This window comes from Nomascus leucogenys, chromosome 13 (assembly GCF_006542625.1).
Source record: "Nomascus leucogenys isolate Asia chromosome 13, Asia_NLE_v1, whole genome shotgun sequence".
Classification (NCBI taxonomy): Eukaryota; Metazoa; Chordata; class Mammalia; order Primates; family Hylobatidae; genus Nomascus; species Nomascus leucogenys.
The window spans coordinates 19035425-19052951 of NC_044393.1; the positions used below are offsets into that span (position 1 = coordinate 19035425).

A 17527-nucleotide genomic window follows, 5' to 3' on the forward strand; every position below is an offset into this window, starting at 1 on the left:
CTTATCAAGTAAGCCATTGAACTAACTTTTTTTTTTTTTTTTTTTGAAACAGAGTCTCACTCTCTCTCCCAGGCTAGAGTACAGTGTCACGATCTTGGCTCACTGCAACCTCTGCCTCTGGAGTTCAAGCGATTCTCATGCCTCAGCCTCCCAAGCAGCTGGGATTACAGGCACACACCACCACGCCCAGCTAATTTTTGTATTTTTAGTAGAGACAGGGTTCACCATGTTGGCCAGGCTGGTCTCGAACTCCTGACCTCTGGTGATCCATCCACCTCAGCCTCCCAAAGTGCTGGGATTACAGGTGTGAGTCACAACACCTGGCTTGAACTTAACTGTTTAATGATGATCAGTAACTAACCACCCCACTGGCTTTCTGTCCACTTCCTTACCCTCATTGGATGGATATCGGCATAAGGGGGCTTTCCTTCAGCCATTTCTATGGCAGTTATTCCCAGGGACCAGATGTCTGCTACACAGTTGTATCCAATTTCCTGAATCACTTCTGGAGCCATCCAAAATGGTGTTCCTATCACTGTATTCCGCTTGGCCATGGTATCCTAAAATAGAAAGGGAGAGAGACCAACACTAAGCTTACAACTACTAAGATGTCCACAGAGGAAGTCTACAGAAAAAAAAAAGAAGAAAAAAAAAACTACTGAGAAAAACAGGCTTTTCTAACAATAAAAAAATGCCTTGTACTTGAAATACACATAAAAACCATACTCTGAGCATGATCAAGCAGGCATAGAAGAAATTCAAATGACAAAGAAACACAAAAAGATTCTCAATCAATTATTAAAACACAAACTAAGATTGACAAAAAATTTTAAATTAATAATTAATGCTGATAATAGCATAGAAAATCAGGCACTGAAATAAAATGTTACTGTAGTATAAATTGGTACATTTTAATACATAAGCTGGCAATATTTATTCAACTTTTAAATATTCATATCCTTTGATCCAAATCTATTTCTTGAAATCTATCTTATGTTCAAGTGTTTCAAACTATATGCACAAAGATTGTAGAAATGTCTGTAATGGGGGAGATGAGGCGGAAAAGGAAACAACTCAAATGATCATCAAAAGATAGTAAGTTAAATATAATAAATAACCATATACTGAAATACCACATTAAAAAGAAAAAAAAATGAAGATATATACCTTTTCCTAGCATGAAAAAAATGCACAACATACACTACAAAGCAAAAGTTGTACAATTATATATAATATAGCCCTGTTTTTGTAAAAGGAAAATACATATAATAATGATCATAACAATAATAAAACAATAACCAATAATAAGAAATGTTGTTATATCATAGCACAAAAAATCTGGAGTAATACACACCAAACTATTAATTATATCTAGCAGGCAGAATCACTAAAGATTTTAACTGTCTTTCCTGTATACATCTGTAACATTCTGAAGGTTTACATGAGTATACATATGCAATAAAAAAATTTAAAACTCGATATATAAAAAATAATATACAAAATACCTTAGTTTGTGGCCTAAAGAAGAAAATGTGGATATAGTACACATTATAGCAAATAACCATTCGCATACTTTCTCAGGATGGCATGGCCCTACTGAAAGAGAACCTCCCTACAGTTCCTATGCTTTAGCAAAAGAAGGATTTTTTTTTTTTTTTTTTTGAGAAAGAGTTTTGATCTTCTGCCCAGGCTGGAGTGAAGAGGCACAATCTCGGCTCACTGCAACCTCCGCCCCCAGGGTTCAAGCGACTCTCCTAACTCAGCCTCCCAAGTAGCTGGGACTACAGGCGCCCACCACCATGCCCAACAAATTTTTGTATTTTTAGTAGAGACAAGGTCTTGCCACATTGGCCAGGCTGGTCTCGAACTCCTGACCTCAGGTGATCCACCTGCCTCAGCCTCCCAAAGTGCTGGGATTACAGGCATGAGCCACAATGCCCAGCAAAAGAAGAATTTTTAAACAGAACTGAATATGAAAAAGGACTTCTGATCATCATCACTGATATTCCTTCTGAAATGCCTGTGATTTAGGTTACGCCAGTCAGAAGCAAATGACATGTCATTTAAATCAATCTCATTGTCAGTCCTATGTAAAAAACTAACACAGGAACTAACTTACTGCTTAGTCATTTCCTTAGCTCTGAAACTTCAAATTTGCAAGGGTGTTTTCAAATGGTGGTAGTCAATTGTTTTCACTGGATTATTTCAATTAGAAATGGTTACTTGGATAGCTAGAAAGTTTTTGGAAATTAATAAGAGCAATGAGTGTACACTAACCCCACTTAGATTTGTATTATAAAGTTATATTAGTAAAATAGCATAGCAATAAAAAATATAAAGTCCAGAAGTTGACTATGGCATATGTGTATATGTATGTGTGTGTGTGTGTACATATATATCATATATATGTATATATAATAACCTGTTATATATACCACATATACATGATATGATTAAAATGTCATTTAAAATCAGCAAGCAAAGAATAGATTATGAAAAAAAAAAAGCACTGGGAATCTAGTTAGTCATTTATAGAACTCTACACTTAAATGCCTACCTTATACTTTCACCAAAATAAGTTCAAATAAGTTGAAATTTTAAACATAAAAAACAAAGCCCAAAGAACACTTTAAAAAAGTACATTAGACAGCCAGGCACAGTGGCTCACGCCTATAATCCCAGCACTTTGGGAGGCAGAGGTGGGCAGATTGCATGGGCTCAGGAGTTCGAAACCAGCCTGGAAAACATAGCGAAATCCCATCTCTACTAAAAGTACAAAAAATTAGCCAGGTGTGGTAGCAGGCACCTGTAATCCCAGCTACTCAGGAGGCTGATGCACAAGAATCACTTGAACCTGGGAGGCGAAGGTTACAGTGAGCCGAGATTGCGCTACTGTCCTCTAGCCTGGGTGACAGAGCGAGACTGTCTCCAAAAAAAAAAAAAAGTACATTAGCCAGGCATGGTGGCACATGCCTGTAGTCCTAGCTATTTGGGAGGCTAAGGTAGGAGGATCACTTGAGCCCAGAAGTTCAAGATTACAGTGAGCTATGATCATGCCACTGCACTCCAGCCTGAGCAACAGAGCAGGTGTGCTGGCTCATACCTCTAATCCCACTACTTTGGGAGGCAGAAGCAGGAGTTCCAGACCAGCCTGGTAAAATAGGGAGAACCTATCTCCACAAAAAATGTTAAAACTTTAACTGGGCGAAGTGGCACACACCTGTGGTCCTAGCTATTTGGGAGCCTGAAGCAAGAGGATTGCTTGAGCCCAGGAGTTTGAGGCCACAATGAGCCATGATCATGCCACTGTACTCCAGCCTGGGTGCCCAGGCAAGACCTTGTCTCAAAAAGAATAAAGTAAAATAATAAAAAATAAAAAAAAACATAGATTAACTGTTCTATAATGTTAAGGAGAAAAGGGTTTTTTAAGCATGACATTAAAGACAGAAACCATAAGATAAAAGGTAGATGGATTTTTCTATATAAAATTTGGAAACTTATGTAGTATTTTTTAAAAAGCCATAATCAAAATTAAAAGACAACTAGTAAACTAGAAGATATTTCAGCATATACAAAAAAAGGAGTAACAATTTTAACATAAATTTTTTTAGTTTATCTTTTTAAATAGATTTATTTAAAAGATGCAACACTCAGCCAGGCACAATGGCTCAAACCTGTAATCCCAGCACTTTGGCATGCCAAGGGGGGCAGATTGCTTGAGCTCAGGAGTTTGAGACCAGCCTGGGCAACATGGTGAAACTACATCTCTACAAAAACTACTAAAAATTAGCTGGGGGTGGTGGTGTGCATCTGTAGTCCCAGCTACCCAGGAGGCCAAGGTGGGGTATCACCTGAGCCTGGTGGTTGAGGCTGCAGTGAGCCGTGATTGTGCCACTGCACTCCAGGCTGGGTGACAGAGCAAGACCCTGTCTCCCAAAAAAAAAGGAAAACTGACACACACAAAAATGAACATTTACAAATGAATTGTTATAAATGGCCAATAATCAAATGCAAAAATATGTGAACTGCTTTGAGAAATAGCAGGGAAGATACAAGTTACCACCCATTCAGCATTAGCAAATATGAGGGGAAAAGAGCACATTTATATACTGAAGTTGGAAACTGAAATTGTTCACTTCTAGAAGAAATTCAGCACTATGCATCAAAAGCACTTTGCCAATATACATTCACATATTTTCTGACCCAGATTCCAATGTAATATCCTAAGGATTTACTCAAGGAAATGCTACAAAATTTAGTTGCAAGAATGTTAATCACAGAGTTTATGTTTATAGTGGTGGGAAAACTCTAAGCAACCTTAATGGGCACCCAACATCCAACTGTAGGGAAAGAGTTAAATAAATCATGCCATATCCATACAATGAAATACCCATGTTGCCACCAGAAATAATATTACAGAGTCTTGGGTAAAGATGACAGCTTGAGCAAATACATTTTACTTTCACTATCTCTCAAAACTCACTCAAAAAGATACTAAAAGGATTGTTTTTTAAGAGTAAATCTACAAGAATAAAAAAACAAAGGGGAAAACAATCACAGTCACAAAATTTTAAAAGCTGGAGAGCAGATGGCCCAATAGTAACTAACTGAACAGACTATAAGATGGAATCCTCAGTCAGTCGCCAGGAAAACTAGGAAACAATCTGATTTTAACACCAACCCCTCCAAAAGGCTTAGAAATTGGTGGCATCAGGTAGAGAAAAGAGGGGTGAAAACGGACGTCCAAATAGGAAGCCTGGGTTGAAAGAGTTAAGCAGCAGCTCAGCACCCTAAACCTTCCTTTCCCAACTAGTGGGCTTCCGTCGCCCCACCCTGGCATTAGACTGGAGGTGTACTCTCTGCAGAGTGAAACCGAGGATCTCTAGACTATAGAGAGTGTGGGTGGTGTTGTGAATCAGGAACATTAAATGAGCATTAACATGCTAACAATCCCCACTGCCACCACCGCCACCACTTCCCAGAAGGCTGCCAACGAGGCCTACAGCCTCTAGACAAGAGATCGGAGAGGGGCCTAAACTTGGTAGTACTGGAGGTTTCACAGCCAAACAGCCAAGTCAGATCATCTTATACTACAGTTTCAGTTTATTTTAGTGAAGGAAAAAAAATCTCATTTTTTTTAACAAAACAACATACATGTTCACAGTTAATTTAAAAAAAAAAAAACACAAGTCCAGCAAGGTGCCAGCACACAAGATAATATACAAAAATCAATTGTATGTTACACTAGCAATGAACAATCTGAAAATAAGGCAAATCCATTTAAAATAGCATCAAAAAGTACAAACTACTTAGGAATGAATTTAACCAAATACATGCAAAACTTGTACACTGCAAATTATAAAACATTGCCAAAAGAATTAAAGAAAATCTAAATAAATGGAAAGACAGCTTATGTTCATAGATCAGAAGACAATATTGCCAAAATGGCAGTATTTTCAAGCTGATTTAAGATTCAAAATAATGTCTACCAAAATCCCAATGGCCTTTTCTGCAGAAATTGACAAGCTGATCCTAAAATTTATGTGGAAATACAAGGGACCCAGAATAGCCAAAACAATCTTGAAATAGAAGGACAAAGTTGGAACACTCACACTTAACCAATTTCAAAACTTACTTCAAACTTACAGTAATCAAGACAGCATAGAACTGGTGCAAGGACAGACATATAGGTCAACGGAATAGAATTGAAGGCATAGAAATAAACTCATACATTTCAACAAAGAAAAAACAGTCTTTTCAACAAATGTTGGAACAACTACATATCAACATGTAAAAAAATGAAACTGGATGCCTATCTCACACCATGAAAACTAACTCAAAACAGATTACAGATCTAAATATAAGAGCTAGAACTATTAAACACTTCAAAGAAATCATAGGAGTAAATCTCCATGACCCTGCATTAGCTAATGATTTCTTAGATGTGACACCAGAAGCACAAGCAACAAAAGAAAAAAGAAACTAGACATGACCAAAATTTAAAAATTTCGTATTTCAAAGGACACCTTCAAGACAACCCACAGAATGAGAGAAAATATTTGCAAGTCATGTACATGAGACTTATATCTAAAATATATAAAGAACTCTTACAATTCAACAATAACAAGGTAAATAACCCAATTAAAAATGGGCAAAAGATTTAAATAGACATTTTCCCAAAGATACACAAATGTCCAATAAGCAGAAAAAATGACAGTCAACATCACTAGTCATTAGTAAAATGCAAATCAAGACCACAAACAGATACTACCTCATACTCACTAGGATGGTTATAATCAAGAACACAAAAAAGAAAATGTTGGCGAGGATGCTGAGAAGTTGGAATTCTCATACATCAGCAGGGAACACAAAATGGTGAGCCACTTTGGAAAACAGTTTGGCAGTTCCTTAAAAAATTAAACACAGAGTTACCATGTGACCCAGCAACTCTGTGTATCATATGAAAACAAAGGTTCACATAAAAACCTGTATACAAATTTCACAGTAGCATTATTCCTAACAGCCAAAAAGCAGAAACGATCTAAATATTCAACCAATGAATAAGTAAACAAAATGTGTTACAGCCATGACGGAATATTACTGAGCAATAAAAAGGAATGAAGAATTGATGCATGTTACAACACAGATAAACTCGAAAACATTATGTTAAACAAAAGAAGCCAGAAACAAAAGGGCACATTGTGTATGATTCTATTTATATGAAATATTCAGAATAGGCAAATCTATACTGACAGAAAGTAGATTAGTGGTTGTCAAGGGCTGGGAGGAGAATAGGGACTAACAGCTAAAGGGTACAGTTTATTTTGAGGATGATGAAAATGTTCTGGAATTAGACATTGGTAATAGTTGCACAATTTTGTGAATATACTAAACACTGAATTGTACACATTAAAAGGGGAGAAAAATTCTGCCACGGCAGGCATTACAGCAATAAGAACACTGTAAGTCATTATTGGGTAATCAATCAATTACTAAAATTATTACTAAATGGAATGGATACTCATATATATATATATATATATATACACACACACGTGTATATATATATATACACATATATATACACACACACACATATATATATACACACACATACATACACATTTTTTTTTTTTGAGATGGAGTCTCACTCTGTTGCCCAGGCTGGAATGCAGGGTGCAATGGCGTAATCTCCCAGGTTCAGCCTCCCAAGTAGCTGAGATTACAGGCATGCGCTACCATGTCCAGTTAATTTTTGTATTTTTAGTGGAGACGGGGTTTCACCATGTTGGCCAGGCTGGTCTTCAACTCCTAACCTCAAGTGATCCTCCTACCTTAGCCTCCAAAAGTGCTGGGATTACAGGCATGAGCCACTGCATCTGGCCAATATTATATTATTTTATAGACCATCAGAGGGTGTATTTTTTCAGTTTGGTTTCCTGACTAAGACTGTGGTTTAGGTAATATTGTCTGGTACTGTTTACTTGTGTGTTAACAACAAAACCTTTCGGAGAGCCCACAAATCATAATACTGAATAAGGTTCTAATTTATTTTAAACATCAAAGCAATTTCTGTGCTGTTATAATACCTGAGGCTCCCTAACATGTCCCAGGCAGACTTATAATAAAAAAAAAATAAAAAAATAAAAACTGCACATAACACCAGTTCTAAACACACACTATATATATTCATTCTACCACCCAAGAAAACCACTTGATATGTAATATTTTTGCAAATTTTAGAGTATACCTGCCTAGAACTGTTTCTATTTTTCTATATATACTTTCATATATACTTATGTATTTTATAGAATCAAATAATTCTAGACTTCCTATTTTGAAAACAAGTTTTTTTTTTTTTTCTTTTTTCACTTCCATGCACTAGCTACGCAGGAGAAGAATCAAGAGACTGTATTCTGGACTCAAACGAAGAGAGTGTTTTCAGTACAGTAACTGCCAAGTACTACCTGGAAGTTGAATGAGATGATGTTATGTCTTAGTCAAGGAAAGAAGTTTGGACTTAATTTTTCTTCCTTTTATAAATATGTTGATGTAGTGCACTAGAGTAATCTATCATTTCTTGTTTTACTTTTCATCTTTATAAAAGTTAAACAAAGTTAAGCTATGTGACCTGAACCCCAGGAAAAGATCTAAAATAACCCACTGACTAGCTCTTTTGTAACTTATTGGCAGATTGTGATTTTTTACTAATACAATTAAGTCAAGTATTATATTTTAAAAATAGGTAAATAAAAGGAACTGCTTCTCAGGACAGAACTGAAAATTATCAATACAAGTAATATTTTTACTTACTGTAAGTTGACCTGCTACCCCAAAATCTGCAAGTTTTGCATGTCCTTCTGTATTTAGCAAAATATTTCCTGCCTTGATATCTCGGTGTATTTTTCTCATAAAATGAAGGTATTCAAGTCCCTTAAGAGTTGATTGTAATATTGTAGCTATTTCATCTTCTGTTAACTGAAAAAAGAATAAGAAGTTCAAATTCTATCAGTTTACATCAGCGCATTAGAAAAAGGACAAAAAATCAGATCCAAACACCTTTCTTTAATATAAACAGATCTTATTCAACCTGTGAACAGCATTTGACTGCTTATACCATAGATACATTGACCACTCCCAAGGCTATATTTCCATACCAGATCTCCCCTCAATCAGATTTATTTATCTCCAACTAGAATACCTAGCCAGCATGATAAGCATAACATGTCAAAATCAAACTCTATGTCTATCACCTTACCCCTCTCCCTCTGATCCATCCAATCTTCTACTTCTCCCACAGTCCTCCCTCTCTCAGTAAAAGGAAACTTTATTCTTTCAGTTGCTCTGGTCAAAAACCTTGAAGTCATCCTTGACTTTTCTCTATCTTCAAAATACTGTATATCCAAATACACTGTCTGTAATCACCATGGTCCAAGTCACCATTGTGTCCTGCCTGCACTATTCTCATAATCTCCTCACTGGCTTCTTTGCTTCTGCTCTTGACACTCTACAATGTATTTTCCACACAGAAGCTATAATTAAAATGTGAGCCAGAGTCAAAACCTACCAATGTCTTCCTAACTCACTTAAAACGAAAGTCAGTCCTTACCAAGGCTTTACATGATCTGGCTCCCAGCTACCTCTTTAACTTCATCTTCTACTACTTTCTACCCTGCTCAATCTGTTTCAACAAGGGCTTGCTTCCTTGCTGTTCCTCAAACACTCTAAGCACATTCCCCTTTCTGGGACTTTTCAACTGCCTATTCTCTTCATCCTGATGTCTATCCAGTTTGCTTCCTCAGTTTGTAATCTGCCCAAATATCACCTCCTCAGAAAATAGAGAGGGCTTTCTTACTCCATTTCTAGCTCATACTCTATTCCCTTAAATTACCTTGTCACTGCAGTATACTACCATCTGACATATTACCCATTATTTATCTATGTATGTGATGTCATCCCTGTTAGAAACACAAGCTCCTAAAAATGTCTGATTTGTTTACTTTTGTTTCCCTAATACCAATAAAGCCACCCGGCACACAGTAGGCACTGAAAAAAATATCTGTTGAACGATGATAAATAAATGAAAGTGAGAATGCTAAAAACTAGTATAGAATATCTGATCTGTCCAATATAGACTTTCTGCAGACCCAACACCAGTCCTAAACAAAATCTATCAACAAACTGTTACACAGTTCCCCTTCTGACAAACAACTCAGATGTGAAATGCAGTGCGCTCTGGTGCAAAAAATATAGGATTTGGGACTAGGAAGACATAGCTTTTACTCTTGGCTCTACTTTCATGTGACTTAAGCAAGTTACTGACCTTCTCTTAGCCTGTTTCCCAATCTATAAAATAGGAATATAACTTTTCTTTAAGAGTATCATAAAATCAATTAAGATGTCATAATTTAACACCTCTAATATTATCAATCAATATTTAATAAGTGCCAGGTACTATGCTAATAATATGGAAAAAAGCCACGCACAGTGGCACATGCCTGTAATCTCAGCACTTTGGGAGGCCGAGGCAGACAGATCACTTGAGGCCAGGAGTTCAAGACCAGCCTGGCCAACATGGTAAAACCCTGTCGCTACTAAAAATACAAAAATTAGCCGGGCATGGTGGCAGGCGCCTGTAATCCAGCTACTCAGGAGGCTGAAGCAGGAGAATTACTTGAACCCGGGAGGTGGAGGTTGCAGTGAGCTGAGATCGTGTGCACTCCAGCCTGAGTGACACAGCCAGACTCTGTCTCAAAAATAAATAAATAAATAAATAAATAAAGGCTAACCATTACTAAGAGTTTACTCTATGCTAAGCACTATGTTTGTAATCTCATTTCATCCTTATAACAACTAAATGAGGTAGAGGAACTATTATTATCATCATCATTTTATACATAATGAAGCTGAGGCACAGACAAGTTAAGTCATTTATGCCAAAGGTCAGAGAGAAATGATAAAGCTTTCACTAAAGTCCAGGCAAACACTATTGGCAAGGTAGTAGGCTAGAGTCTGGGGTGCCTTCTATAGTGGAAGAGAACAAAGGTCATGACTTGACTTACCACCTCTTTATTCTAACCAGCTAAGTTAATCAGCTAAAGTAGCACTGCCTAATAGAAATATAATGGGAACCACAAATATAATTTTTAATTTTCTAATAGCCACATTGAAAAAGGAAACAAGCAGACGCAGTGGCTGGTGCTGTAATCCCAGCTACTCAGGAGGCTGAGGCAGGAGGATCACTTGAGCCCAGTAGTTCCAACATACAGTGACCTATGATCACACCACTGCACTCCAGCCTGGGCAACAGAGCAAGACTCTATCTTAAAAAAAAAAAAAAAAAAAAAGAAAAGAAAAAAGAAAGAAAGAATTAATTTTGAAAATCTGCTTTACTTAACCATATTTATCCAAAATATTATCACTCCACCATGTCATCAATATGAAAAAATCAAAGATTTTTGTTTACAATTTTTTTGGCAATAATTCTTCAAACTCTGGTGTATAATTTATATTTACAGCATATCTCAGTTCAGACTAGCCACATTTTAAGTCCTTAATAACCACACGCAGCTAGTGGATATCATGGTGGACGGGGCAAAGTTATAACATTTGGCAAAATAACGCGTAGTAATTTAAAAATCAGCACTTAGGTCAGGCACGGTGGCTCACGCCTGTAATCCCAACACTTTGGGAGGCCGAGGCAGGCAGATCACGAGGTCAGGAGATCGTGACCATCCTGGTTAACACGGTGAAACCCCGTCTCTACTAAAAATACACAAAAAATTAGCCAGGCGTGGTGGCGGGCGCCTATACTAGGGAGTACAGTTACTAGGGAGGCTGAGGCAGGAGAATGGCATGAACCTGGGAGGCGGAGCTTGCACTGAGCTGAGATCACACCACTGCACTCCAGCCTGGGCAACACAGCAAGGAGACTGTCTCAAAAAAAAAAAAAAAAAAAAAACCAGCACTGAGTAATTAAGTTAAAATTTCTTAAATATAATAACCTACTATTACAATGGCAAAAAAAAAAAAACAACCAAAAGTGCCATCAAAATTAATTTTGGACTGGTTTAAAACACCTGAAATAAATTGACTTAATGCTGCATATAAGAAGCCCTGAAGTCCAATGTTTAATTCAATAAATTATTCCAGTTTTGGAACTTCTTTACATATATCTTATGTTAGGATATTATTCCTAAAGAACTTGCTATTTGATTAAGCAAACACACTAATTCTGAATAATGTAAATTAAGAAGATAGTATATGAATAATCCAAAAGTTATAACTCAGTTTTAAAACATCCTCACCTTATAATTTGTGTAGCACCTCACAATTTACAAAGTACTTTTACATATTTAAATTAATTTTCCCAACTTTGCAAATATGTAATACAGATATTATTATTCTTATTTTTCTTATTAAGACAAAAAAACTACAGGCTAAGATTTTCCCTGCTTCTCCTCTTATCCACCCACAATCTACCCAGAAGTCAGAGTTATCTTTTTTATTTTTTGAAACAGAGTCTTGGTCTGCTGCCCAGGCTGCAGTGCAGTGGCGCAATCACAGCTCACAGCAGCCTTAACCTCCTGGGCTCAAGCAATACTCCCACTTCAACCTCCATCACACCCCAAAAGTTAGCTGGGACTACAGGCGCAGGACACCACACTTGACAAATTTTTTTTTTCTTTTTTCTTTTGTAGAGACGAGGTCTCACTATGTTGCCCAAGCTGGCCTCGAACTCCTAGACTGAAGTAATCCTCCGCCTCAGCCTCCCCAAGTGCTGGGATTACAGGCATGAGGTACCACACCCAGCCCCAGAGTTATCTTTCTAAAACATTCATCAGATGACTTGCTCACTTGCTTAGAATCCAGCAATGGTTTCCTATCGTACCTGGGATAATATTCAAACTCATTCCCATGACCTACAATATCCAATACCATCTAGCCCTGCCCACCTGTCAAACCTCATCTCCTACAGCTTCTCCTTTGCCTATTCCCTTCTAGTCATGGTAGCCCTTCTATCACTCAGACATGCCAAACTCATTCCAGCCTCAAGGTCTTTGCACTCGTTACTGCCCACCTACAATGTTCCTTCAAGACTCTTAGCTCCTTTTTGTCATTTGAGTCTTCCTGTAAACATCACCACTTCTGAGTGATCTTCCTCAACTATCTACTCTAAAATAGCCCACCAGTCTCCACAACTTTACCATCACTTCATCCTCATTCATTTTCTTCATAGTATACATCATTATTATATCTTTTCTATTAATAGTTACCATTAATTTGCTTTTGTTGCCCTATTCCAAAGTACACTACCATGACAGCAGAGTTGTCATCTGTTTTATTTACTATTAGATCCTTCAGGCCTAAAACAGTGTTCAAGAAATACTTACTGAATGAATACATAAAGAGATTAAGTAACTGAACCAGAACTAGAACCCATGACTCCTAGGTCTTACACTGGCAACCACAGTATCAGCAAATCATCTTTCATTAAGGGGATTATTTTCTGATTAACAGGAAATAGAGGAAGTTAATCTGTGAACATGCTAGGTAGAAGCAGAAACCCAAATCCAAATCCAAATTCAAACATTTAAAATTCATTCTATAACCAAGATTTAACAGTCATTTTTTTCCCAGTAAGAAATAACCAAAGCATGCTAAAAATCACTGGACTAAATTGGTGTCAAAACTGCCACATTGCCAGGCATGGGGGGGTCACACTTGTAATCCCAGCACTTTGGGAGGCCGAGGTGGGAAAATTGCTTGAGGCCAGGAGTTCGAAACCAGCCTGGGCAACATAGTGAGACCCCCGTCTCCACAAAAAAAAAAATTAAAAAACAAAACAGAACATTAGCTGGGCATGGTGGTACACGCCTGTAGTCCCAGCTACTCAGGAGCCTGAAGTGAGAGGATCACTGGAGCCCAGGAGGTAGAGCTATGACTGTAGTGAGCTATGACTGTGCCACTACACTCCAGCCTGGGTGACAGGGGACTCTTGTCTCTTAAAAAAAAAAAAAGCTGTCACACTTAGGAGACATAAAAGAATAAAGATGGAAAATAACCATGGAAAAGGGGAAATCTGACAGTCGTCTCTCTAGTAGGAGAACGCCCTGAAAAAGAGGCAGAGAAAAGAAGATGGCATAAGAAACTAGCTCAGTTGCATTGTTCTAGAAGGTAAACCTACCGTTTTATTTCGTAATCGAATGATATCAGACACAGAACCAGCCCCACAGTACTCCATAACAATCCATAAGTCTGTGTTCTTAAAATAACTGCCATAATATTTGACTACATGAGGGCTAGAGAGAGAGAGACAATACAAATTAATAAAATGGCCTTCAAACATCTCTTAATTCATGCTATTAAGCATATAAAAATTAATTCCTCATCTGGAAAGATCAATTATTCATAGTTAAGGATAAAATGGGCAACCTCTTGATAAGAATGGAAAATGGTATAGCTTTTCTGGAGGGTAGTAAATCCCGAAAGTATAAAAAACACGGTGGATCCTTTAACCAGCATTTCTATGTCTACAATTTATCCTCAAAAAAGAATTATAAATGTTCAAAAAGTAATAGTTACCATCATAGCACTATTGACAAAAGTGGAAATTTAGATATCATCTAAATGTCCATCCAACATTAGGGAGTTTATTTAAGAAATAATGATACAGGGCCAGGTGCAGTGGCTCATGCCTGTAATCCCAACACTTTGGGAGGCCGATACGGGCAGATTGCCTCAGCTCAGGAGTTTGCGACCAGCCTGGGCAAGATGGTGAAACCCCGTCTCTACTAAAATACAAAAAATTAGCCAGGCATGGCAGTGTGCACCTGTAGTCCCTGCTACTCGGGAGGCTGAGGCAGGAAAATTGTTTGAACCCAGGAGGTGGAGGTTGCAGTGAGCCAAGATTGCGCCACTGCACTCCAGCCTGGGCGACAGAGCAAGACTCCATCTCAAAAAAAACAAAGAATGCTATAGCCATATAATAAAATATCGTGAATGCATGAAAAATGTTATAGAGGAGTATGTGATAACATGAGAAGATATTGTGTTTACAAAAACAAACAAACGAAAAAGCAGGCTACGAAACAGTAATTATTGTAAAACTCCAAAGTGATTTGGAAGAATATGTGTATCAAGCAGTATTTAAGAACGATGATTTCAGCCGGGCACAGTGGCTCACATCTGTAATCCCAGCACTTTGGGAGGCTGAGGCGGGCAGATCCCGAGGTCAGGAGATCGAGACCATCCTGGCTAACACGGTGAAACTCTGTCTCTACTAAAAATACAAAAAATTAGCCTGGCATGGTGGCGGGCACCTGTAGTCCCAACTACTCAGGAGGCTGAGGCAGGAGAATGGCATGAACCCAGGAGCTGGAGCTTGCAGTGAGCCGAGATCACGCCACTGCACTCCAGCCTGGGCGACAGAGCGAGGAGACTCTGTCTTAAAAAAAAAAAAAAAAAAAAAAAAAAAGATGATTTCTCCAAAAGGAAAAGTGATTTTCTTTTCTATTCCTTTGAATTTTTCTAAGAAGTCATATGTACTTTGTAATGAAAACATACACACACTACAACCTATTATAAAGAAAAAATGTTCAGGATCAAACCTGGAATTTTAGGTCTCGAGCTGGAAGAGAGATACCAAACAAGAAATTTCAGAGAAATATCAAATATCCTATTAAAATAAAATAATGTGCCCTCTGAGAACTGCCAGCTTTAACTGGCTAGATTGTTATCATGGCCAAATAAAGTTTCATAACAACTGATGCTAAAACCAAATTGGCTTCATTAACTCAGAACTCTTAGAATTTCCTCTTCAAACCTTGGGAAACACGCCAGTGACAAGGACAGCAAAACACACACACACATTAAATATTAATGAAAAAAGCGTCTAAGGTAAATATCAACACATTTACTCTCCCTGTAATACAATACTGACAGGAGTTAAATACTGTAGGCCATTGCTATCAAGTATTTACTACTGGAATATGTTCTCCATAGTCTTGCATTGTTGGCTAGATTCTCTTCTACATATACATATATGTATATATATATACACTTAGCCTGTCCAGTTAGTCTATAAACTCCCAGAGCACAAGGACTCTGCTCTGTATTTCACTGTATTCCTTACAGAGCTTAGCACAGAGTAGACTCTTGAAAATATCTCTTCTTTAATTAAAGACATTCCCATACTCTGTTTGGAACACAGCTCCTGCACAGTCTATCGAAAGTGACTAAGTCCCAATTTGCCAAATGGAAAGAACTTCCAAAATGTATCTGAAAAAGAAGCAAATGGAAAACTGCCACCTTCATCTGGTCAATCCAATCAAGAAAAATGGGCATTTTATCTAGTAGACAGTAATCACAAAAATAGAAGGGAAAAAAAAAAGGAGGGAGAGAAAAAAGAAAGGACTACATTCCCAAGTCCGTGAGACGGAAAGGCTTCCGGACTAATTTTTTGGTAGGTAGCCCCCCAACCCTTAATGTAGAAGTTTTGCAAACAGCGGGTACTAAGTTGATCTGCTGACCAAAAAGCCTTCAGAAGAATGAATGCAGCTTCAACTGAGAGAATTTCTCACCCATCTTCAACTCCCTAGAGTTGGCATTGCCCCTAACTTTGTGTTTGTCTCTAATCTAAACAGTGCTGGGGAAGCCTGCTCTATCAGTGACCAACCCATGTTGTCATGGAATTTCAGAGCAAACCACGTGATTTTCTGTGGTTGTCTTTTGGTCTGACTTCCTGCTTACAACATTTGACAAATGTTAGTTCCTCAAAAATAAATACTTAAGTACTCTCAGCTAGAATAATTTTTTTTAATGTGAAGGAACAAACAGTAGTATATACATAACTACTCTTTTTTTATAGATTTACCTGATATTCTAAGGTTTCTAGAACTAAAAAACATTTGCATTATCTGTTCTTAGCTATCTCTGTAGAAATGTTTTCTCAATAGGAAGTAAAAAAGATCATTATCACAAAAAAAAAAAAAAAAAAAAAAAAAAAAAGCAAGCACCACCTTCTGCCTCTTCTTCCTAGTTTCTAAAAGGGCTCACTGAAGAAAAGAAAAAAAGCCAGGCATGGTGGCTCACTCCTGTAATCCCAGTACTTTGGGATTTGGCCAAGGCAGGCAGATCATTTATGGTCAGGAATTTGAGACCAGCCTGACCAATATGGTGAAACTCTATCTCTACTAAAAATACAAAAATATTAGCTGGGAGTAGTGGCACATGCCTGTAGTCCCAGCTACTTGGGAGGCTGAGGCTTAAGAATCACTTGAACCTGGGAGGTAGAGGTTGCAATGAGCCGAGATTGCACCGCTGCACCCCAGCCTGGGCGACAGAGCGAGACTTTGTCTCAAAAAAAAAAAAAAGAAAGAAAAATTGAAACAAAACAAAACAAAACACCATGCATAAAAATTACGGAGGTTTAGCTACAAAAACAACCATTATCATCACATTTTTTTCTGAAAAGAAAATGCACAGTGATTCCATTGAATTCTCCCTTCTGAAAATATCTAAGTAAATGTGTCTCTAGGTATCAAACTCTACACAATCATAGCTAATTCAAAACCACATTCTCCCCAAAGGAAGCCCACATGCCTTTACCTGTCACATTGCTGCATTATAGAGATTTCTTTGATTATCTCCTGGAGGTCTGATTCCACAGGAACTTGCTTAATAGCAACAATCTGACCGGTCTCTTTATGAATAGCTTTGTATACGCTGCCATAGGACCTATAAATTTGGGAGAAGAAGAACATTTATAAAGTCAAAGCAAGCCAAGATATAAGAAGTGGTAAAACACAAGCAACTGATAGTTCTAACATATATCCCTAAGTGCCTAATACATATACACTTGCAAAACTAAGATAGCTAAAATACTTTTCGGGAAAAAACTGTCAAGAGAACTACAACAAAATGGCATCCTGAAAGCGTCACATTCATAACTGTAATGAATGTATTATTATGAGATGGTAATATAGTAGCTGCCATGCACTGCATGCCTGCTATCTGCTAGAGACTG

General features: G+C 37.6%; 1 protein-coding gene across 1 annotated transcript in view; it reads right to left on the bottom strand.

Moving 5' to 3' along the window:
* The window catches only part of STK4 (serine/threonine kinase 4), a 116549-nt gene that overhangs the window by 87465 nt on the left and 11557 nt on the right, over positions 1 to 17527 (bottom strand). The window contains exons 3-6 of the mRNA XM_003253617.4: positions 17110 to 17238; positions 13688 to 13802; positions 8314 to 8478; positions 393 to 560 (exon numbers count right to left, since the gene is read on the bottom strand). Coding sequence (XP_003253665.1) covers positions 393 to 560; positions 8314 to 8478; positions 13688 to 13802; positions 17110 to 17238 — 577 coding nt within the window. The remainder of the gene's footprint in view (positions 1 to 392; positions 561 to 8313; positions 8479 to 13687; positions 13803 to 17109; positions 17239 to 17527) is intronic.